The sequence below is a fragment of the Pezoporus flaviventris genome, unplaced genomic scaffold (genome assembly GCF_033815535.1).
Source record: "Pezoporus flaviventris isolate CSIRO_AGI_PZ_B2104156 unplaced genomic scaffold, CSIRO_AGI_Pfla_v1 ptg000029l, whole genome shotgun sequence".
Lineage (NCBI taxonomy): Eukaryota > Metazoa > Chordata > Aves > Psittaciformes > Psittacidae > Pezoporus > Pezoporus flaviventris.
In genome coordinates, this window is record NW_026892577.1 from 817,874 (window position 1) to 841,596 (window position 23,723).

The 23,723-nt window shown below is 44.1% G+C and overlaps 2 protein-coding genes across 3 annotated transcripts; both read right to left on the reverse strand.

Annotated features, from left to right (window-relative positions):
• Positions 1-6,165: 6,165 nt before the first annotated feature.
• Positions 6,166-12,767, reverse strand: LOC133272014 (deleted in malignant brain tumors 1 protein-like). Of its 2 annotated transcripts, none has more exons than XM_061458562.1 (7): positions 12,394-12,767; positions 10,592-10,742; positions 9,935-10,146; positions 9,519-9,691; positions 8,640-9,028; positions 7,635-7,906; positions 6,166-6,986 (listed from the first exon to the last, which is right to left on the reverse strand). In XM_061458562.1, exons 1-7 carry the CDS (start codon positions 12,461-12,463, stop codon positions 6,835-6,837), a joined length of 1,419 nt encoding a protein of 472 aa, XP_061314546.1. In that variant the 5' UTR covers positions 12,464-12,767; the 3' UTR covers positions 6,166-6,834. The 2 variants fall into 2 exon arrangements, with proteins under 2 accessions (XP_061314546.1, XP_061314548.1); XM_061458564.1 differs by lacking the exon at positions 12,394-12,767 and adding an exon at positions 12,169-12,382.
• Positions 12,768-14,605: 1,838 nt separating this feature from the next.
• On the reverse strand, positions 14,606-19,404 carry LOC133272388 (soluble scavenger receptor cysteine-rich domain-containing protein SSC5D-like). Its single transcript, XM_061459549.1, has 3 exons — positions 19,247-19,404; positions 16,660-16,971; positions 14,606-15,291 (listed from the first exon to the last, which is right to left on the reverse strand). The coding sequence occupies exons 1-3, from the start codon at positions 19,311-19,313 to the stop codon at positions 14,606-14,608; spliced, it is 1,065 nt and encodes a 354-aa protein (XP_061315533.1). The 5' UTR covers positions 19,314-19,404.
• Between the last annotated feature and the right edge of the window lie 4,319 nt (positions 19,405-23,723).

Sequence of the window (23,723 nt, forward strand, 5' to 3'; positions counted from 1 at the left end):
GCTGGCAACTGATCAGGCAGAGAAGAGAAGTCAGTCTTTGTACAGAGTGTCTAGTTTTCTTCAGTGCCTAAACTAAAGAGCAATAAACAGGAGTGATGAGGGGGATAAGACAAGGGGTAACAAGATCTTGACATGTACCAGGAATTTATCTGTGGTTTTCATGGACCAGGGATGTGAGGGAAGGAAGAGACAAAGAGAAGAAAGAGAAGAGAAGAGAGAGAGAAGAGAAGAGAAAAGAAGGGAAGGGAAGGGAAGGGAAGGGAAGGGAAGGGAAGGGAAAGAGAAGCAAGCAAACCATAAGATCTCTACTAAATCCATAGCAGACTTCATCCCCATTACAGTAGATGGGTTCCTTTGCAGGCTCTGATGCTACCAGGCAGCACTCCTCTGACTGCAACTGTTCAAAACTCACATTCTCTCTATTCTATTTAGTCACTCACCCACAGAAAACTTCCTTAGACTCAGCAGGTTTGCATGATTATGTCTGAGAACAAAATACAGCCCCCACAATCTTCATAGGAAAGATGAGGAAAGAGAGAAGCCACATCTTTGAAATTACAGTTTCTGGAAACTGAAAAAGACCCAATTCCAACCCCAAAAAAGAAGCTGACAGTCACTCAGACTTGGCAGGCTCTTTAGAACAGCAGCAGTCCAATTAATTTCTACATTACAGCCTGTGACTAATTCCCTTATTTCAGAAAGATGGAGGAAAAATCTGCTTGGATGGGTACCAGGTGATTCAGGGCAAAAGAGGTGACCCAAGCGTTAAACTAAACTCCCTCCCAGTGACCCAGCTGGGTTAGTGACGAGTTTCCTCAGCTAGGCATGATTTTGTTCAAGTGTGCCTTTCGTGTCGTAGTTTTTAAGCCTGAGATAGAAAATCTCCTAAAATACACAATTATATTTTAATATAATCTTTATTTTTTTCCCAGCTAGATATAAAATGCCAAACAAGTCAAACTTAAAAGCCCATGAAAATAAAGCTACCAAAATAAAGAAAACCAAATAAATGAGGAAAATATCTTCTTGTAGCACATTCAACAGTAATTGTGCAAAAAGCTGTGCTTGGGTTCAGGGATGCTGGACTGCAATTCCTTTTATCTTGAATTTGCCCCAAACAAAGGGCAGTGGTGGGTCTGTCTCAAGAAATGCATTTGCTGTCTCCTCTGAGTTTATTAAGGGTGGTGGGCAATTCAGCACCCCATCTGCAGTGGTTGTCTCCATGATTTCATTCTCAAGGTGGATTCTAGTGCAATCCTGTAAGCAGTTTGTTCATGGCTGGTGAGTCTGATGGAGTTATTAATAGAAACAAAATGATCAGTCAAGTGACAAGTGATCTCCAGAGAATATTCATTGAGTTATTTAACTGGAATTTGGTGCAAGTGCTCAGTCTTGGGCATTAAAGGACACCGAAGCCAGAACTGTGAGCTTAGCTGCTTAATTCAGCTTGATGTCAATGAATATCTGTGGGCTTCTATGTGGGCTAGGTATGGGGAGAAGAGAATGCAAGCAAGAAAAAAATGTGTTTTCTTACCCATAGTCTGCAAATCCAAACTAGCTTTTTGTTGTCTCAATCTACATGGGGATTTGTTGTTCACAACTGGAAAATGAATTTACTTGCTAGCTGAGATCCAGAAACAAAATGTTTATTTATCCCTGTTTCTAAATGTTTTTACAGTATGTTCCTGGGAAGGAGGACTACAGAGTTGAGTTATCTACTTCATACTCCAAAATTAGAATAGAAAGATAAACAAGACACCAAAGCACAGGAAATTCAGCATACAAGCAAGCAAAAGAGAACTTTAATTCTGAGTTTTGCTTTAACCCCAAATGCTGGCCAAATAGGTTGCATGATAACACTGGGAACAAACAGCATAATGGCTGGAACCCATAAAGTCCATGAAGGGATACACTTCCTTCAACCCTGACAGGAGTCTCTAGGGGCTGAGGACTTGTGCCCCTTTTCCAATTGCTTTGTCAATGGCCCCTTCCCTGGGCAGGCATCGCAGCTGTTTGGCTACTGGTCCCATTACCGAGCGCTGGAACAGCCAGGTGACAGTGTGCTTGTCTGGAAGATGGCTGAGACCTTTTCACATATCTTGTAGCTCATTCAGGGGTAAGGGTGGTTACTGGCTCCTTTATGAGTTTTTCCTCTTCCTTCTCCCTGATCAATGTCTGCCTCTCTTTCTCCTCCTGCTCTTGTGATGGCCTTACTTTGCAGTAGTCAGCCTTGTCTGCTTCTTCCTCCTGCTCCCTCTTAGAAGCTCCTTCATCCCTTACTAAATGAGCTGACTTCCAGTATTTCTCTTTGTGTATAGGGGTGACTGATACCGGCATGGGTTGGTTCTTTGATTCAAACTCAGGGCCTGTTGTTTTGTTGTCAGACCCAAAGACCTGGTTTTCCTCTTGAGGGCACTGAGTAGTGTTGAATAAGACTCAGTAGGTGTGGGCCAGGCCCCAGCACGCTGCAGTGATTTGTTTCTCTGGAATTACAGGGTGACAACATCATTTTTCCAAATATTTTACATTTTTTTTCAGGATTCTGCACTTACTCATGGCTGAAATCCCAAAACATTTTCTCCAAATCAGAGATGCCCACTGTCCATACTATCCCACACACCCTGCCACTCGTTAACTATTCAGCCTTGGTGCAGATCTGTGGCTGGTACTCTTAAATAGCTGTCTAGCCCATAGCATTCAGGAGACATAGCAATAGGAACACGGTGGTTTGAACAAGCTGGGGTTAGTACAAATTCTCAAGAGCTATTGTACTTAGCCTGGAGGAGAAGGGGAAGATGGAGGAAGGTATCTCTGCCATAGACTAGACCTTTGAGGAGGAAAGATAGAAGGTGTTATTATTAGTAGTTTCCAACAGATGGCTCCCAAAGTATGGAGATGATGAAAACGCTAAGTACAAATACCAGATTAGTCTCATGACCAGCAGTTTTATCATATCATAAACCAGTGCTGGAAAGTACAACTATAGGATAACCCTAACCCAGCCCCTAGAGGTGATAAACACCACCACAGAGAACATATACAGCAAGTAAGGTGTTGGATAGCACAACTCTGAGTACATGTGCAACAGCTCTGAGAGCAAATAAATCAGCGTTGCGAACACTGACTGTTATACTATTATAATGAAAGCTTATAACAAATCTGTTTTAATATGCTCTGGTCAGATCTGTTGTTAACTCTTCAAGCCCCATGTTGGATGCCAAAAAGGACTCTTGTGGTTTAACCTGGCATGCAGTTAAACAGCACACAGCCACTCGCTCGATCTCCCTCATTACAGAGGGATGGGGAGAGAACTGGGCAAAAAATAGCAAAATTAACGTGTTGAGATAAAAACAGTTTAATAAGACAGAAGAGGAAGGGTAAATAATGATAGTAATAATAATAGAATACAAATACACAAATCAAGTGATGCACAATGCAATTGCTTACCACTAATAGACCAATGCCCAGCCAGTTCCCAAGCAAGGTCCTGTGCCCAGCTTTCCCCTAGTTCATGCACTGACCATGGCACCATCTGGTGCTGAATATCCCTTGCATCAGTTGGAGTCAGGTCCTGGCTGTGTCTCCTCCCAGCTTTTATGTCCCCCCAGCCTACTCAATGCAGGCCAGTGAAGCTGAAAAGTCCTTGACTTAGTGTAAGCACTGCTCAGCAACAACTAAAACATCAGTGTGTTATCAATCAGCATTATTTTCATCCTAAATCCAAACCACAGCACTGTACCAGCTGCTAGGGAGCAAATTAACTCTATCCCAAGCAAAACCATGACAGTATTGTAATTCAGTCATTATTCTCTCCCAGCATATGTCACACTGCATAGGTTGACACTTGTAAGGGATTTTAGCCTGCTGTTGCTACCATGTTTAGTTGGTGCTGGAATTGCTGGTTGGCTACATACCACTGAGTGAGCAAGCACGTACTACATAGTTGAGTAGTAATGGTCACAGTAAGAGTAAATTAAATCACCTAATGCCAAAGTCAGGCAGTTATTCAAAGCAAAAACCTCCCAAGTGATGGTTGGTGTGTCTCCTCTGAGGGTGGAGAGGTGACAACAACAAGCCTTACTGGGGCCTCCAAAAAGCTCATTTAAAAAGAGCAAAGGCAGTGGCCTCCGTGTGCTCTTGGTTCTTGACATCTTGTATTTGCAGGCACCAGGCTTCACTATGGGATTGGCATAACACTGATGCACACAAAATGAATAAAGAAAAAGAAACCAAACCAGAGGGCCAAATAAACAATTTTAGTTTACATTTTTGGCTTTAATTCTCTGTATTTTCAACTAGGACTTGAAAGGCAAAAATCCCAGACCTTGCTTTTCATGTTTTCATGCATCAATGGTCAATGTTTCTGTGGAATTTGGCTGTTTGCATTTCCAGCATATTTCAGCCTGATTTATGAATGTGCACAACACAGTCTGAAAGGCTGGGTAAGTCCTGAGAAGCCAAACCCCTCATCAAGCATATAACCATGGGAAAAAGAAGAAACTAAATAAGTAAAAGTAAATAAGTATTAAAAATCGAATAAAACTCTTTCATCTGGAATACAGATAAGAAATGTCTTTTAACATTTAAATAACATGTTGGTAAGAGCTGAAATGTCTCCTGGCTGAGATTTGACCTCTTGGATGAGATTTAGGGTTTTGCCTGGTTTAGGATGTATGCCAGTGTGGGAAGGCTTCCAGTTGATTTGACAAGCCTTTAGATCAGATGGTGTGATTCAGCCTTAAATATTGCAAACAAAAGACCTTTAACAGCTCAGAATCTTTCGAGTTTGGTTTTAGTTGGTCTAGAGAAGTGAAAACTTAAAGAAAAAAAAAAAAACATCAATCTTCAGCTAGGTAAAATGCATCTAAAGAGAAAGGGGAGGAAATTCCTCCCTGTGGCTAGGAGGGACAGTGCAAGAGCTAATGGGATCTGCCAGCAACAGTGAAAACTGCGAACAGAACTTGTGAAAAGCCTTTTCAACAGCGATGCTAATTTCACTCCTGGGTCATGTCAAGCATAAGAGATTGCATAGGCAGGTTAGGAAAATATCTGTTGGGAAGATTTTGGGCTGAGGGTGCAGAGGGAAGCTCCAGCTGATGTGCTTTTGAGCAGCAGTGCCCATGGTTGAGCAGGAGGAGGCACAAGGGTGGCTGGTACAGAGGATGGAGGCAGCAGCAGAGACCTAGTAGCTCTGTAGGAAACAGGCTGCGATGTTCATGGACACGAATGCTGAAGTGTGGAGGGAGAAGAAGACTGGGGCTATAGCAGGGATCTCAGGAGCAGAAGGTGTGTCAAGGAGATAACAGGAGAGAAAAGAGCAATGGTAGTTACACCAAAATGGTTGGGGAACTTCTTCGAGACCTCTCAGGACAGGATGATTCCTGTTCTCTATTGTTTCTCACCTTTGCCAGTACATCTACCATCAATGAGGAACCAAGGAGTCTTTCAAAATCTTCCCTGTTAGGTTTGGATGGTAGCTTTATCTTTGCTGCTAGGTCTTATTTGATTTTCTACTCATCCTTTACAGTTTAGCTCCATTAAAATGCCTTGTTATAGCCACACACACAGAGGTGTGCCCAACACTCATACAAACCAGAGGTACCTCACACCTCTTCACAGCAGTACACAGAAGTGTTTCAAAATGCAACTGATGGGCAGAAAGCCCAATACTGGAGGAAAAGCTTCTTCTCCAATAACACAGAGAAATACACTGGTTGTAAAGGACGATTAGTCCTCACAGGCATGTAGGGAAGCTCCTGTCATGTTTCTGAAGTCCTCAACTTTGGTGATGCAGTGGGAACAGCACTGGATGAGGGACCTGCTGGGATGGGTGAGGATGCTCAGGGACTCAGTCAGCCATCTGCTTTGGAGGGAACACAGGGGTGGAGGAAATGCAGATTGACAGGTCCTTATGTGGATCATTTTGCTTTTGTGAGTGACACACAGGAGAAAACAATAGAAACCAAAAGAGAGGGCGTTTCTGAGTTGGAAGTCCTCCTAGGTCAGATATCTTCTGTAAATTTGCACGTACAGAAAGAAAAAGGATTATCTCATTCCTTTGGAAGCCTACACTAAGATATTTAGGAATTCCCTATGCAGTATTTCAGAAGCAGGGCCTCAGTCCACTGCTCAGCGTATTTTTAATCCAACAGACCACACTCTTCAAAAGAGTAAAACATCCATCTGTATTTTAATCACAACCACATTCATTCGAAAGACAAAATACAATTATTGCTTTGTAAACATTCCTTCCTTTGATTTGAAATTACGCTGCTCATGTAACAGATTACTTCAGCTTGGAAATCTCTGCGTTTTACAAATAAGCACAGACCTGTTACTTTTCCATTGAGAAATTTAGCATCAAGAGCAATGCTCAAAATAATTATTGTATAGCCACAACTCTAGATGCCATGATAAGAACAATTTTTACATTTCCTTTCCAGGCATGACCTATTTCTTTTACTCTATACTAAACCTCGAAATACTTATTGATATCCATTCATATTGTCTCTCCAGCTCATGAAATCTCTAGGCATTAGGTACATGGTCTCAGAAGAACGTAAGAAGGGAACTAAAGAGGACAAAAATGGTAAGATGATCGTACCAAACAACTCGTGACATGAATGTTGAAATGATTTCTTAATCGTTTAAGAAGTGTTAGGATTACAAAGTTATTCTAAAGCACTATAACAGGATAGGATTTATTGTTGATAAAGATATCACAGCTTCTTACAAATGGTACAAATGTGACTGTGGTCAGTGAAGCATTTTGGCAGCTGATGATATGTGACATTTGCCTTGCAGTCACCGAGTGGATGATGCTGACCTTTGAGCTCACATTGTCCCATGTGAAAGCAGTTTCTTCAGTGCAGGTCTTGCAAGAAACCCAGCAAGAACAAAGACGACAACTGCGAGGACAGCGACAGCAGCAACGGCCGGCGTGAGGGGGTTATCAGCTTGGGGAGGAGGCAGAGAGGAGTCCAGCCCTGAGAGTGAAGGCAGAGGGGGTAGATCTCAGTTTATTAAAGATCAGGACAGAGAGAGCTGCTGCATTAAAAAGGGTGGTTCCCAGAACAGAGCCCGAATTAGGCTAACATCACTGCTTTAAACTATTTGAACATGCTTTACATTAACAGGGATGACAACATAACTAAGCAAACTTGACAAGAGGAAGACAACTAAGGGAATTAAATGTGTCTCAAAAAGGCTGAGCTGGGCATCATATTAGCCATTAGTTCATTGGCTCCAGCAGACTGGAGCTAATTAGTTGAATGGAGTTATAGCACCAAAAATTTCATGGCACTTTCATAGCATCCTATTTCACAGAAGCATAGAATGGTTAAAGTCCCTTCCAACACTAACCATTCTGTGATTCTATGAAAACGGGGCACACGCTGCCTCTCCTTTGGGACAGCCAAAGCAGTTATACTTTTATACATGCAGGGCAAAACAGGGGGCTTACAATGTGTGAAAGAAGAGATTTGTAGGCATTTGGCTCAGCCAAAAAGATCCCTTTTTTTTTATGGTAAAGTTGGCAAAATCAGATTTCAGTGGCAGATGTAAGAAAAGCTAGGGCTTTTCTTGAAGTCCCAAATAGGCTTAGAGTAAAAGAAGAGGAAGTTATTTGACTTTACCAATATTCCTACTCTTAGCACCCCCTCCTTGAAGCTGAAGTGGCCCGACAACCACATTCACTCTTTCCTCAGCAGAACTTGCATCTCTCTTGGCCCTGCTAACACAGCCCCGGTAGCAGCGGGAGGAATAGTCCCGAAGCCTGCACACCACCAGCTCACACCGCAGGTAGACTACTGAATGCCGGCTGATGAACTCAAAGGCATTAAACTTGAACCGAGCAAAGTGGCTGTAGGGGGAGTAGTACGTGGCATAGGAAGAATCTCTAGCACATCTAGAAAGAAAGGAAAAAGAGAATTAGGCTTTATGTATATTCCTGCAAAAATGCTATAGGTTAAAACAAAATTATATCATAGCCAGGTGCTAAGAAAACAATGGGACAAAGATTCAACTTTTATAGTGTTGTACAGACTTTGAAAACAGAGACTTAAGTCCTTTGAAGAAGCCAGAGCACTGGCAACTCTTTCTTTCCAAGAGAAGAATATTCTATTTAGGCCAGGTTGGATGGGGCTTAGAGCAGCCTGCTCTAGTGGGAGGTGTCCCTGCCCAAGGCAGGGGGGTTGGAACTGGGTGAGCTTTAAGGTCCCTTCCAACACAAACTATTCTATGATTCTAAGTGTTGAAGAGGGAAGAACAGACTTTTACTAATGTCTGTGCTATATGAGTCATAAAAAATTATTCTAATGCTTGACCTGATTTTAGTAACATATTTAATGCCTAGGATGATAGATTCCTGCTGACAGTTTTCACTATCTCATCTCATCTACCTCCCACTACTTTGGATTTTGCATATAGGACAAGGATGAAGTAAGGGAAATGAAGTGCTAGTAAAGTCTTAATGTAATGTCTCATTTCCAGGTTCACACTGTAAGAATAAAAGCTCAAAAACCCCTCTTAACAGTCTATGGATAGTGAGGTCAATATCAATTCAGATTGGCTCTATTCTTCTAAATAAATGCAGAAAGAGTATTGTAGCTATGCTTCTAACAGCTTGAGAAAGCTCTTACCCATTCCTGATTATATCATAGGCCAGTCTGTTAAAATCATGAGGATCAGGTGATGCCACACATGTGTCCACAAACAGGATCAGATTTGGATCAGAGCTGTGAAGATAAGCTTGAAGGTACAAATTTTGGTTCAAGTCAATGTAGTACGGAGAGTCGTGCACTTGCCGCAGGAATGATGAGGAGTCATAGAAAGTGATGTTTATGGTGTATCTTCCAAACTGATTTTCATTCATATCTACAGTGTCCTCAGCAACATACGTTATTTGCATCCATGTTTTCTGTAGCATTTTGCAACTGATGTGTAAGTTAATATTCTTTTTCCTCCTGATTATGTACCCAGAAGAAGTAACTTTGATGGTGTTGGAATAGTTGATGGTATCGTTGTTCTCCTGTTTAACATGCAATTTAAAATGAGGAATTGCATTTTTGTCATGTTATCTGTTCTAAGCTTTGGTAGAGTAAGACGAAGTTTGAAAAAGCAGATTTCTCTTAAACTCTTGAAACCAAGAAGTTGATACTGGACTTTGCTGCTCACACATACTAAACAAACTTGCTGAAGTAAGCTATTGAACAGAAATTAGTGGGGAAAACTTCTGTTAACTCCAAGGCAGAACCAGCTCATTCAACATCTGTACCAAATATCAATCATGTAGTGCAATTATCCCAAACCTGCGTGGCACTTATAAGACTACATCTGCTTTAAATCAGGGAGGGTTCATATAACTCCTTCTCATGCTTTCCTCCATTTCTACTAAGCATGGGGATTCCCTAAAGCACTAAAAACCTCTGCGTCTCATTGGTTCACTTTGTACTGTAGACCACAAGGGCCCTTCATGACTCTCTTCAGTGCGGGGTTCTGCAATTCAGGATAACACATACCTCCCGTGTCGTCCCACAGTCGTTGTAGGGAATGTTGAATATAACCTCACGTGATGTGATTGTTGGTCTACAACGATTATCATTCAGAGTGACCATCTCCGCTGAGTAGCCCTGAGACTGGAGGTAGTCTGTGCTAACCACTGCATGCATGTAGTCTGGCAAGCACTGAAGGGCTGGTAGAAGAAGCAGAAACCATATATTAGTGACTTTATGAATTTGTTAATGATTAAATGTTGTAATTGAACCAAATGTTGTTTATTTCTTCATTTAGAAGGGAGGCAGTTCACATACCAGCCCATCATATTCACACACATCATGTAATTTCCCTAACATCTTTAAATACACACAAATCTTTATTTTGCAAACAAAAGCAATAATCAGGCTGGTATGTTAAGAAACACCAACCAGCAACTTACTAGAGTTGTGAACTGCTGGAATGGAGGAGTAGTGAGCCTGAAACCCCCTGAAGGTGTCTCTAGAATCGCTGTGAAAGTGAACGGTCATCATGTTTGAAGAGGATGTGTATGTGGGAAAGGAACCAGAGCAAAGTCTCCCAAGAAGCGGGGAGGAATGTAGAGGCCCGTCGTAGACTTCAATGTAGTCATACTGGCATCTGCCGCTTTGCATCCTGGCAAACAAATGTCAGCACCTTGTCAAAAGTGTTTCAGAAACTCAGAGTTAACACGTTATAAAATCAGCACTTGAGGTTTTTACGGCTGAGGGTTTGTTCATTTTGTATGTAGATGTAGCAGAAAATTGTGAGCAGAAAATACTACACTAATCGAGATTTTCTTCTGGTCATAACATCACAGTCATAGAGTAGCTTGGGTTGGAAAGGACTTTAAGATCATCTAGTTCCAACCCCCTGGCATGGGCAGGGATGCCTCACTCTAGACCACGTTGCTCAAAGTCCAACATCGCCTTGGACAGTGCCAGAGATGGAGCCTTTCAACTGCTGGATGTTTTTGAAAGAATCTTTAAAATTTGGAAGGTTTCCTGTTTCAGCTAGGTTCCAAACCTCTCACGTATATTTTGACTTTGTCATTTGCTCAGGGAATCAATGTTTTACTTACTCAATATCTCTAAATGTGAGCACAACACGGAAATTGTTCTCTACTTGTATTTCCCACACGCAGTCAGCGTTGTTTGGATAACTTCCAGGGTAGAAGGGAGTCTGCAGCATCCCAGAGGAATTTGAGATTGAGCCACCACAAAAATAAGGTGCTGCAGAAAGAAATGGAAGAGAATTCACTTACAGTAACCTCTGCAAAGTTGTACTTGAGGTGTATGTGTTCCATCCACAGCTGCTGAAGAGCAGGTCTCCTGCTAACTGCAGCTGATACTCTGTAAGACTCAATCAAGACAAATATTTTTCCCCCTTTAGGTTTACTTTCATGTTGGATTTGGGATTCCCTGTCACATCCATGGTGTCAGACCACTCTCTTCAAGCTGGCGTTTGTAACACCTTGGAGCTTTCTGCTCTCGTCTCTCCTTTCTGCAGTTGAGGTCTAATTCAGGAAGGCACCATGACACTCAACATGGAAGTACCTTCCTCAACAAACAGAATCCCCTCAGTTACCTTCCTGCTTCTCTTTATTTCCCTAATTCCCCAAGTCCTAAGGACTTCAGAGAATCAATAAGTTGCAAGTCTTCTAGGAAACTCTAATTTTATCATCACAGACTGAAATAAGCATTCCAGGCTGCTGGGCCAAGTCTTAAATACATCTTATTTCTATTATAAGTATAGCTGCAAAAAGTTTTCATGGTCTTGCCAGATGAATGACATACAATTCTTACGTTAAATGCACTGATAATCCTAAAAGTTTCCTGATAGAAAGTGAGCACATGCTATGAATGTAATTCCTACAAGATGTGACACATAAAGGCAAAAACAACCCCCATTTTATATTCCTGCACAGCACACTCCTCCCTGCCTCAGGATTTTGGAATATTCAGGCTATTCCAAGCTTGGGAGGATCAGCTGTGCTTAGGTACTGCCCTTTCTCCTGATCAGACTGGGTGGGCTCTCAGGCACTTTCACTTTTGTGTTGTCTTCTACTGTGAATCATAGAATCATAGAGTCATATAATAGTCAGGGCTGGAAAGGACCTTAAGATCATCCAGTTCCAACCCCCCTGCCATGGGCAGGGACACCTCACACTAAACCATGTCAGCCAAGGCTCTGTCCAACCTGGCCTTGAACACTGCCAGGGATGGGGCGTTCACACTTTCCCTGTTGTGGATGGTCAAGGCAAAAATAGGCTGATGACCATGACAGCTGGGGCAAGCAGAATAGCCAAAAGTTACACATTGTGATAGTTGAACACCACCCTACCAATAATAATGCATGTGAGAGATTTAGACCACATATCCTTAAGCTTTGACCTAGCTGAAGAGCCCAGTGAAGAAATGGCTTGCCTACAGCCAACCATCATAGCAGAAAAATAAGCATCACTAAAATGCAAGGGGATAACACAGCCTGCCTAAGGATTATCATGCAAATTTAAAGGGATTTTTCCATAGAAAAAGAAAAATCAATTAAAACAAACAAACAAACAACAACAACAACAAAAAAAAAAAACCCAAAAACAAAAAAACCAAAAGGTAGGCAGCCCAGAAATAAAAGGAGAGAAAAGGCAAAGAGCATTACCTGATGTAGATGTCGGGGTGGCTACAGCAGCTGTGGGTATAGAAGAGGCACAGGTGAGATGTGAAGCTCAGAGGAAAGGTGCTAGAGCACACATGTGGCCCCACCTTAGGGCACAGGGTACCACGACAGAGATTGGGGTGAGGAGAGGATGGGGACACCATAGAAGACTGGGCACAGAGGACCATGAGCTGCATGCTAGCCCCAGTGCCTTTGCCGCCCACAGACCTGCACAGACGACACCAGCGTCCTCCACGTGCCGGCAGTTGTGCATGCCCCAGCCGTTGTGCCGGCACATCCGGAGCGAGGGCTCGTCCCCGCGGCACTGCACGTCGTCCAGGAAGATGCGGCCGGAGCCGGCCCCGAAGCGGGCGCTGCCCGGGGCGGCCACGGGTTCCCCGCAGCCCAGCTGCGCGCACACCACCCGGGCAGCCCGCAGGTCCCACAGGTCGTCGCACACCGTGCCCCAGCTGCTGCCGTCGAACAGCTCCACGCGGCCCTCGCAGCCGTGCCTCCCGCCCGACAGGCGCAGGATGGGCCCTGCGACACGGCACAAGGCACCGCTTCAGGGTCCCGCCGGCCCCGCACACGCAGCACCCACCTCCCCGGCTGGTGTGGGTGCAGGGACCACAGGATAGGGTGGTGCAGACCGAAGGGAGCAGGGGAGGGCAGTGACGGAGCAAAGACCCCGGTGTTAGAGAGCAGTGTAGGGGAGAGGGACCTGGGGGTCCTAGTGGACGACAGCATGACCATGAGCCAACACTGTGCCCTTGTGGCTAAGAAGGCCAATGGCATCCTGGGGTGTATTAGAAGGGAGGTGGTTAGTAGGTCGAGAGAGGTCCTCCTTCCCCTCTACTCTGCCCTGGTGAGACCCCATCTGGAGTATTGTGTCCAGTTCTGGGCCCCTCAGTTCAAGAAGGACAGGGAGCTGCTGGAGAGAGTCCAGTGCAGGGCAACGAAGATGATTAAGGGAGTGGAGCATCTCCCTTATGAGGAAAGACTGAGGGAGCTGGGTCTCTATAGTTTGGAGAAGAGGAGACTGAGGGGTGACCTTATCAGTGTCTATAAATATATAAAGGGGGAGTGTCACGAGGATGGAGCCAGGCTCTACTCAGTGGCAAACAATGATAGGACAAGGGGTGATGGGTACAAACTGGAACACAAGAGGTTCCACTTAAACTTGAGAAGAAACTTCTTCTCAGTGAGGGTGACGGAACACTGGAACAGGCTGCCCAGGGAGGTTGTGGAGTCTCCTTCCCTGGAGACATTCAAAACCCGCCTGGACGCATTCCTGTGTAACATTATCTAGGTGTTCCTGCTCCGGCAGGGGGATTGGACTAGATGATCTTTCGAGGTCCCTTCCAATCTCTAACATACTGTGATACGGTGATACTGTGTGTGTGCAGGAGGCAGATTCTCCCTGCAGAGGGACATCTGCGGGCCGGCGGGAGCTGCCTGGGGACAGGTTGCTTGCTTGAGGCATGGGTAGAAAACCCATTTGTACACGTTCAGTGTGGCCCATCCCCTAGGGGGTAGCCGTCATGCACCGTGGAGAGGGGAGCAGCAGCCCTGCACTGGGCAGGCTCTGGCCAGCAGTTTCCCCCTCCTCTCCTCCTGTGCCCCTGCAAGGCTGGGGATAAGGGGATAAGCTCAGTGAGCACTCATTACCTGTTGTGTACGGTACTTGGGTAGGAGGGGCTGTAGGTACTGCTGCAAGGAAGAAGAGGGAGTGAGTGAATGAGCCCCCACCCTGCTGTCCCCACATGGGCTCCTGCAGCAGGGAGCCTGAATGCATGGTGCAAGGCCAGGGGTGCGTGTGGTGGGTATGAGTTACCTGTTGAATGTGGTCTCTCGGTGCTGGCAGCTGGAGCTGTGGGTGCAAAGAACAATTTGGTGTCAATGAAGAAGGCTCTAAGCACCGTCAGTGCATGTCATACACCCTGAAGTAGCCTGCCTTCAAGGAGCTCCTGTCCTATGGTACTTCATACCATGTCTTTCATTCAATTGAAATGACCATCATGACTTCTGTGTTTCACACAACTACTTGCTCCTTGGACAGGAACCATATGGCGGCTGAGGTCTAACTTGCATTACAAAACATTTGAGTCAGCATCTTTCTCTTTTCCACTCACATTGCAAATCCCAGAGTATGTCTAGGCAATAGCTATGGTACTCCCTGTGCTGGAACTGAAGGGGCTAAGTCAGAATGATCCCCTGACACAATCCCCCCATTGCAGTGAGAGAAAATCCCTTCCCAAATAGTTTACTTCACCAGCAATGGTTACAGAGGACCTGGCCTCTTGCCTTACCCCCCCCCAGTTTACCAGCTCTTCTCCATGCTCTGCTTCCATCCTCATTGTGGACTTGGGTGGCAAGAATGAAGTTTGCTCAGAGATGGGAGACTCCCTCCCGTGCAATCAGATCAGAGAAATCAGAGGCACTAAGGAGACCGGCGAGGGAGAGGGTTACCTGCTGTGCTCTCCTGTGCTGTGGTATTCACTGGGACTGTGGTGGCAGCCTCTGCTATGGAGGACGTGTCCTCTATGGAGGTTGTTTGCACTCCTGTGGTTGTGTCCACTGGGTAGGTCAGTAGTGCTGTGGTGGTCATTGTTGCTGAGGAGGATGTTGTTGCTAAGGAGGTCATTGGTTCTGCAGTGGTTATCTCCTCTAGGGACATTGTCCCCACTGTGGCAGACAGTGGTATTCCTGTGATTGTCTCCAGCGAGGAGAATGTCTCTGCAGTGGTTATCTCCTCTCCTGCAGTGGAGAGTGGTGCTGAGGTAGTTGGGGAGGTCTTCCCTGCTGGGGAGAACATTAGTTGTGTGATGGTTGTCTCTTCTAGGGACGTTGTCTCCGTTGTGGTGAACCTGTCTGCTATGGTGGTCATTGGTTCTGCGGTGGTTGGTTCTGCTGGGGAGGACATTGGTTCTGTGATGGCTGTCTCCTCTAAGAACATTGTCTCAGCTGCAGAGGTCGATGGTACTATGGTGACCACGTCTGGTAGAGAGGGCAGAACTGTTAGAAAGGTCATTGGTTCTATGGTGTCTGTGTCCTCCGTTATGGGTACTGTCTGCAGTGTTGAGTTTCTTGGCACTGTGGAGGTCGTCGGCACCATAGTGATCCTTCCTGTGAATACAGAAGAACCACCATGCATATGAGGACCATGCTTGTGCAATGTGTACATCTGTGTGTTAGCTACAAGCTCAGTTCCTTAAGGATGAAGTGAAATCAAGACAAATTACTCTGTGTGAATGCTCCATCCCTGGCAGTGTTCAGGGCCAGGCTGGATGGGGCTTGGAGCAACCTGCTCTAGTGGAAGGTGTTCCTGACTGTGGCAGGGGGTTGGAACTGGGTGATCTTAAGGTCCCTTCCAACCCAAACCATTCTGTGATTCTATGATTGCATACTCCATCTTGGCTGGGGTCAGTGGAGGCAATAGAAGTGGGTAACAGCCAATTGAAATTTTTTCTTAAAAGTGGTATTTCTAGATGGTGACTGCAGCGAAAGGTACTGATGCAGCATCTGCTCCCACCACAGGACACGATGGCTCAGGCATGGTTGGAGGCTGTCCCCTACAGGCTCCTGCTACAGAGACAGGAGCTGTAGGGTTGCTGGCACCAGCAGGACTTGAACCCATCACCATCATAGAATCATAGAATCGTTAGGGTTGGAAAGGACCTTAAGATCATCCAGTTCCAACCCCCCTGCCATGGGCATGGACACCTTACACTAAACCATGTCGCCCAAGGCTCTGTATAACCTGGCCTTGAAGGACTCCACTGATGGAGCGTTCACAACTTCCCTGGGCAACCCATTCCAGTGCCTCACCACCCTCATAGTAAAGAACTTCTTCCTTACATCCAATCTAAACTTCCCCTGTTTAAGTTTGAACCCATTAGCCCTTGTTCTGTCACTACAGTCCCTAATGAAGAGTCCCTCCCCAGCATCCCTATAGGCCCCCTTCAGATACTGGAAGGCTGCTCTGAGGTCTCCACGCAGCCTTCTCTTCTCTAGAAGATACAGCTTTGCCTCTAATTTTAACATGTTTCCTTGCTCTCTTTGTCACTGCTGGGTGATTTTATGCCATGACAGAATTAAAGTTCTGCACATAGCAATGCAAATCTGATCCATGGGTTTTTAATTGCTGTGCACGCAGTGAGCAAGCACAGTTTGTAAACTACTGTAGTGAGAAAAGTATGGTCCACAATGGCTCTGCAGGGTCAATGGAGCGAAAAGACAGGGCTGTTGGAAGACCAGGCTCTGCTTCCTGAGAGATTTCCTAGGGAGTGTGCCTTTGCACAGACAGAAAGCTCTTCAAAATAAAGTAGAAAGAAAGATTAGACATGTATCTGGTATATCTGGTATAGCTTTCCACCATATGTCTTGAACAAATGTTATCTCAGAAGGAGAATGCCTCCATACCTGCATGTCCATACATGTATATTGAGTGCAATTTATAGCAAAAGTATTCAGAAAAGAAAAACATGACAGCACCTGAACAGACAACACCAGCATCTTCATAGTGGGCACAGTTGTGTACCTTCCATCCGAGATGTTTACAGAGAAACAAGGAGGCCTCATCTCCTTTGCACTGCACATTGTCCAGGAGGATATCACCTGAGCCTTGCCCAAAGTAAGCACTGCCTGGAGCCGCAATGACCTCGCCGCATCCCAGCTGCCTGCACACAACCTGGCCATCAGAAAGGTCCCAGAAATCGTCACAAACTGTCCCCCACTGTCTTCTGTAATAGACCTCAATGCGACCTTCACATCTGTGCCTTCCGTTCACCAGCCGGACACGGGTCACTGTGGGAAAGAGGGAAACGGACACAGACAAATAAACTGGAAGTGACATTAAGAAGTCAGTTAAGATGAAGGCCAGGTTGGACACAGGGGCTTGGAGCAAGCTGCTCTAGTGGAAGGCGTCCCTGCCCGCAGCATAGGGTTGGAACTGGATGAGCTTTAAGGCTCCTTCCAACACAAACCAGTCTGGGATTCTATAATCTATTTTGTCCTTTTGCCTCGTTGCTCTTAGTAGGTGCTTGCCTAGCCCAATATTAAATGCCTGTAAGGACAGAGGTGATACAGACCTTTGTTCTTTCTCTCTTCCAGATCTCAAAATCAGCTACATATATTTTATGTGAGATTTCTCAGAAAAGTTAGACAGCAGGCTAAGCACAAACTATTTCAGCAAGAAAGGAAATTCTTAAGTAAGAAAAGCATAATAGGAAAGCAAAGGAGAGAAAATGAATTTCAGTATCTGAATGAAATCTAAGTAAATCTGTATTAAGAAAATAGCACGATTATTTTTTTTCCACTTTGTTAATAGGAAGAAAATGGCATGCTTTAAGAACACATTTCATGTTTATGTATTTCTTTTATTCCCTGAAGTGTTTGACAGAATGGACAATGGTCTCAATAGGATTATAAAAATTTCAATAGGAATCCAGTGGCTTTATTTCTTATATGCCAATAACAATAAAGAAATAGCTAATGACCTATGTATCATGAATACTCTGATCACTGCATTCATTCAGGTAAAGCCCATCTGCTTTCTGGACTGCGTTAGCTTGTTTAGGCATTCTGCAGTGAACAGTATGAGAAACCTCATTTGAGAGGTTCATTTTTGTTGAGAGAATTTATTAGAGACTTTACTACCAAGTGTAAGTGAGCAAATAAATGTTGTAACTTAAGATTTGCAGTATCTACACTTCGGAAATCAAACCATGCATGCTGCACTTGTTATACTTTGCCAGATACATATTTATCTTGTTATCAAACACTGAGTAAGTCACCCAAAGCAAAACAAATCTGAGAAGTTAACAGCCCCAGAATTTCTTCACTGCATCTAATTCATTGTTGTTGGGCTAGAAGAACAGTCAAGACTGAGTCCAAACCAGATTTGTCTCTGTTTGTGTGCATTTAACTGGCAGCTGGAAGGGAAAAGCTGCAAAAGTGCCCCTTGACTTACATCTGATTTGTTTCTTCAGATATCTACTTGGACATGCACATTGTTGAACCTCACTCGTAGGATTTTTGAGGAGAGAAACCACAAAGCTGGCAAAAAGTCAGAATGGGATTAGGAAATAAAAGCTGATCTGAAAGTTTTATTTGCTTTCACTCAGGGTCTGTCATCACTGTGAGAGCTGTAATTAGATGGGTTGCATCCTGCCTCACACTTTAGAGGTGTCAGAAAGGCAAAAGGCTGTGATTATACAAATACAACACTTTGATCCAGCAGACAGAGGCAGGGGCTGGGGAATTAGCCAAGAACAGAGATAAGAGCTGGAGCAACCAGAGAGAGATGGCTTATCACCAGGCAAGCAGAGCACAGACAAAGAAAACTGGTTAAAGTGGATGATGGCATTATAAATTATCATAATGATGCTTAAATAACTAGAAAAACCATCTGCAATTATTCTAGGCTATGCATTGATCTATTTAACTCAAAGTCACCTAAGTGGCCTAGGAGATAGAAACTAATCAGACTAGTCAAAAGTCAATGACCATAAAACAGTTGAACTAAAAACATTTCATGTCTTTCATTATCTTCAGATGCCCCTTATTTATCTAGAACTGGATTATGAAAACTAACTGCTCATTGTCTTTCATTAAATTATACATAATATCAAGAATAATCAAATAATACAAGCAATATTAAGTATATAACATATGTATGCATGCATACACTGTGGAATAAATATACAATTAAAATAAAGGAATGAATTCTTCCATAACTCTTAGGTCAGATTTCTGGAACTGGAGGAGTGACCCGATCATAAGACACTCACAGACACAGTTCTTGCAATGTTGCAAGGCACCAAGACAAACATGACCCTGTGGCAGCAAAATTAACTCCACTAAATGGTTTAAATCATTCTTATCACTCACTGTGAGGATTAGCTCATAATTTTAGTAAAACAAAACTGTGCTATCTATCTCTTTCATCCAATTTTTCTTTCCATCTTTTGCCCATACTGATGCCAGCATGAATGTAATTCTTATCTGTGAAACCACCAGAGAGGACCCCAAGCAGTTTTAGATCTTTTTATGCACCCTGGAGCAAGTTTAAGTGCTTTACCTGATTTGGCCTCCAAAACTGCTGGACCTAGCAAGAGTAGCCATGTCAAAATTGTAGTGGTACCCATCTCATCAATTGCTGTTGACAGAAAGGACAGTCAGAATATATAGTTTCTATTTCTGAGGGGGTGGGGCTCTTTAGGTTTCTTTTTCTACAGTAGAACAATAAAGCAACCACAGTCCTATCATCTAAAAACAACACGTTTGATTTGTTGTTTAAGATTTTGTAACTTCCTGGGTTTTGGAGAAAGATTATATCTCAAGAGTAACATTTTCCACTGCTACCATAGGTTTCACAATCATCTCATTGTACAAAGAAAATGAGCTCCTATCCAAAGATACCTTTCAATTCTGGCTGATAAGTCTCAGGTTTTTTTCTTTTATAGAGAGATTCCTTGGAAGGTGTGGGGAAGGGAGTGGTATCTTGAAACTTAAACAGGCTTCATCAAGCAAAGTAATAAATAGATTTCCTAACCTGGTGCCTATTAATGTGGCAAATCTCCCTGGGGAGCCATGAATGCCTTAAAGCTTTGGCATACTTTAAATGAAATAAGACTGGTGACACTGTTCAAGTAAGACTGGGGAGTCCCTGAAGAACCTTGTAGTTGAAGTCAACACTGGTGCCAATATGAACCGATTGATTTTTGGCACTTTTAAGTTCAAGTCAAAACTGTGTTTACTGATGGACTGTTAGATTGAAGAAAGGTTAAAGAGAATCAGGCTCAGATGATAACTTTTTGTGCAAATGTGCAGAAAGATCAGTGGATTTTATGCATAGGTAAGTAAATTACATAGGTTGAAACTTAACTTTAATCCAGAATTTCCTTTAAGCCATTTTAAAGTGTATGTGTGGGGAAGGTTCAGATTTCTAATAAGATTCTCTCTTAATATATTCCTTGTATAGTGACAATTCAAGCTGTATCATTCTTTGAAGAATGAATCCAAAGCTTTTCCACAACATGAAACAATGCCTAACTCACTTCATCATTCTCTTGCCAGTGTGGTTACTTTCCTCTGTTTCTGTGTATTAATTACTTAACAAGAAAAAGCTGATGATCATCCTAACACTGAAGAGCCAGAATGTTGTTCTTCACCTGATTCCTGCTTCTACAGCCCTCATGTCTTGAATGGCACTATTGGGAGTTAAAACTGGTGGCACAATTGTTGCCATGTACAGACTTATTGCCCTGCAGGGGCAGTCATCAAGGATGAAGACTAAAGAACATCACCTAGAAGGTCTTTCCACAAAGGCCAGCGTTTTGGAATGGAAGAAGGAAGTGCAAAGGATAAAAGGCCAAAGATAACGTTGGAAGCCTTGAAAATGAACATTGAGAAGGGCAAATATGTTTTTTTTTATGCAAACAACCACATTTGCACATGAATGAGGAAATGTACACACCTGGTATTCTGTATTCATATTCTTCTGATTTTGACATCTTGGCAAGAAGCAAAGAAAGTCCAGCATATTTGACCAATCAAACACTGCAGTCAGTGGCAATTCCTCTCCAAACTCTTGTCATAACTGAAAAGGGTGGGGAGGAAGGGGAACATGAAAGTGATTCCTAGGCAAATCAAGTGAAAAAACTCATGTCAAACTGTGCGGGTAAATGAACAACACTGATTAATTCTTCACTACAAACTTCAAACATCCAGATCGTTCTAGCGATCTTGGTTACAAGACAATCTCTGCACAGTACAAATAGATAAATGTTTTGTTCTAATTAATTTGTATTATTTAATTAATGTTAATACCATGCAGCATGTTTTCATCCTTCCCATTGACCTGGTAAATCTCTTGCAGTAACACAGTTTTGTTCTCTAGGATTTCTGGCAGCTTGAAGTGTTTCTCGGCGCATTGTTCTATGAAAGAAGCTCCACCAAGCTTCAAGAACACTTTCTCTTCTGCTGACTATTAGGAGACTTCTGCAGAGGTACTGGCTTTTGTGAGGTCCAAATGAAAACCATTGAAAAGACAAAGATTAATCAGCTTTCACCTGTGACCGCAAGAAAGTACTTACAATGGAATAAGGGTGCCCACAGACTTCTACACAAAATAATGATAGTCTGAATACACACATTGTGATGCAATGAGGCAGCTTATTCTAATTTATCAAATTCCTTGATGGCCTCTTGGGCATTGCTGCCTATGTCATGTGAAGCATGTCATTGCAAATCAGCTAGCATGTATTTAGTGGTGAGGATACAGGTGGATCAGAACTGTCTACTGCTAAGAGTCAAAATCCACTGCATTTACTGGTAGATTTCATAGAATCATAGAATCCCAGACTTGTTTTTGTTGAAGGGACCTTAAAGCTCATCCAGTTCCAACCCCTGCCATGGGCATGGACACCTTCCACTAGAGCAGCTTGCTCCAAGCCACATCCAACCTGACCTTGAACACTGCCAGGGATGGGGCAGCCACAGCTTCTCTGGGCACCCTGTACCAACACCTCACTACAGTAACAGGGAAGCATTTCTTGAATAGGAAGGATCTCAGCACAGAGATCATTCACCAGGCACATGTACTTTAGAACATGACCCTTTACTCTTCATCAAATCCAATTCTATTGAATCCTGCATTTCTATAATATGTGTGGATCAAGGAAGGCGGCCGAAAATAAGAAGGATGAGTCTGAGACACCAACTACTTTATCAGTGTTTTCTAAAGCAACATTTAACATGGAAACAACTCGGTACTTCTACCTTGCATTCTGATACAATCTTGATATATCTCCATCTGGGAGCTGTAGCACAGACCTAGTGTGGGAAGATTCAGCTCTGAACAGCACAACCACATTGCAGGCTGAAGACACCAACAACCTAGGTCTAGGATCTTTCTGCTTTTCTAATTGTCACGGTAATATTAATAGACTAGGAGAAGTAGAAAAAGTGCCATGAAACTGTGCTCTGGAACATGTTGGGGTAACAACACCACAGCAGCAAGACAACAGCAGAAAGAGGGGCAGGAGAGAAAACAGTAGGCCTGGGAAGAGCAGAGGGGAAGGTCCTCTTCTAGAAAGGCAAGAAAACTCATGTCCAAGAAAGTCTTCTCTGTGCTGAGCAGGTTGTTGGATTTCTCCAAGCCTCGACAATCTCTGGTCCACGCAACAGGACTAGATAAAAGGCAGGTCAACCTCCTGGATAGCTCTGCCCTTCAGAGGTGGCTGTAGGTAGAGAGGAGTGGAGGACCTTCCTCAAGCCTTGCTCCTCATGTGTATTAAAAATTAACTTCCGCTGTCTGTGGGCAATGCCAGCCCCTCCTTGTATGGTCCCTTCTCCACAGCATGGAGAGGCAGTGAGAGGCCTGCGTGGAATCACCAGAAGGCAGCTTGAGGTAAGAAATGGTACAGGCTGTAAAGCTGATTCCCATCAGAGCTGCCCTCATCCTCCTCGTCAGGTCAGGATGTCACGCTGGAGTACAGCCCACCTTCCTTACACGTCACCACTTTGTCCCTGGCTCACCTCACACATAGGACATTATCCTCTTACCAATGAACTTCCCTTTTCTTAGCTGGCTAGTAAACAGGAAAGGCTAAAGTAGAGCATTTCTCAGTCAAATACCAATGACCTTTCCACCTGTATTAAGTACCTGCTCCCAAACAGAGTCTTCCTTTATTATTTTTTCTTCATTTTGTTTTCACATGGGGATAGGAGAGGCCACGCTTCCTTATGGCAGCTTACGTACATTCTTTCTCTCCCCCTCGTTACAGGTGTAGGAATGCATAAGAACCAGAGCAGAAATCATTTCTTGGCAAAGTCACTTTGTCAGAAGCCACATTCTTCCTGACAATAACTTAGCTGGGAGTTCAGATGTTGAGAGCTATTAGTTATTTAGCTTTAAATAGTAAGTTTTAAGTAGACTGAGTCACTTAGAGTTATAGGGTCAATTGCTGAGGTGAGTAGCTCGAGAGAGGACGCATTCAACACCGGAGCAGGGGCGAGAGCAGCATCCAGAAGCCTCAGCTCAGAACGACAAGAGCCACCAAGGGAGCCTCGAGTCCTCGACGGGACCTGCCCAGGAGCCGGCAGCTCCGCTGACGCCAGCAGCTGACTCACAGGGGATGGAGCCTGAAGCAGCGGCACCAGCCCTGAGCGGTTAAAAACCTGCCCCAGGAGCGCGGGGAACAGAGCGGGTCGAGGCGGTTTGCACGGGCAGGCGAGCGGGACGGTGAACACCCGTTGTATGATCAGGGCCTGGTCCGGGAGCTCTGCTCTGGCTGCCCCGGTGGTGGCATCCTTACGCTAAACCATGGCACCCAAGGCCGCGTCCAACCTGGTCTTGAACACTGCCAGGGATGGAGCATTCACAACCTCCCTGGGCAACCCATTCCAGTGCCTCACCACCCTCACAGGAAAGAATTTCCTCCTTATATCCAATCTAAACTTCCCCTGTTTAAGTTCGAACCCGTTACCCCTTGTCCTGTCACTACAGTTCCTAATGAAGAGTCCCTCCCCAGCATCCCTATAGGCCCCCTTCA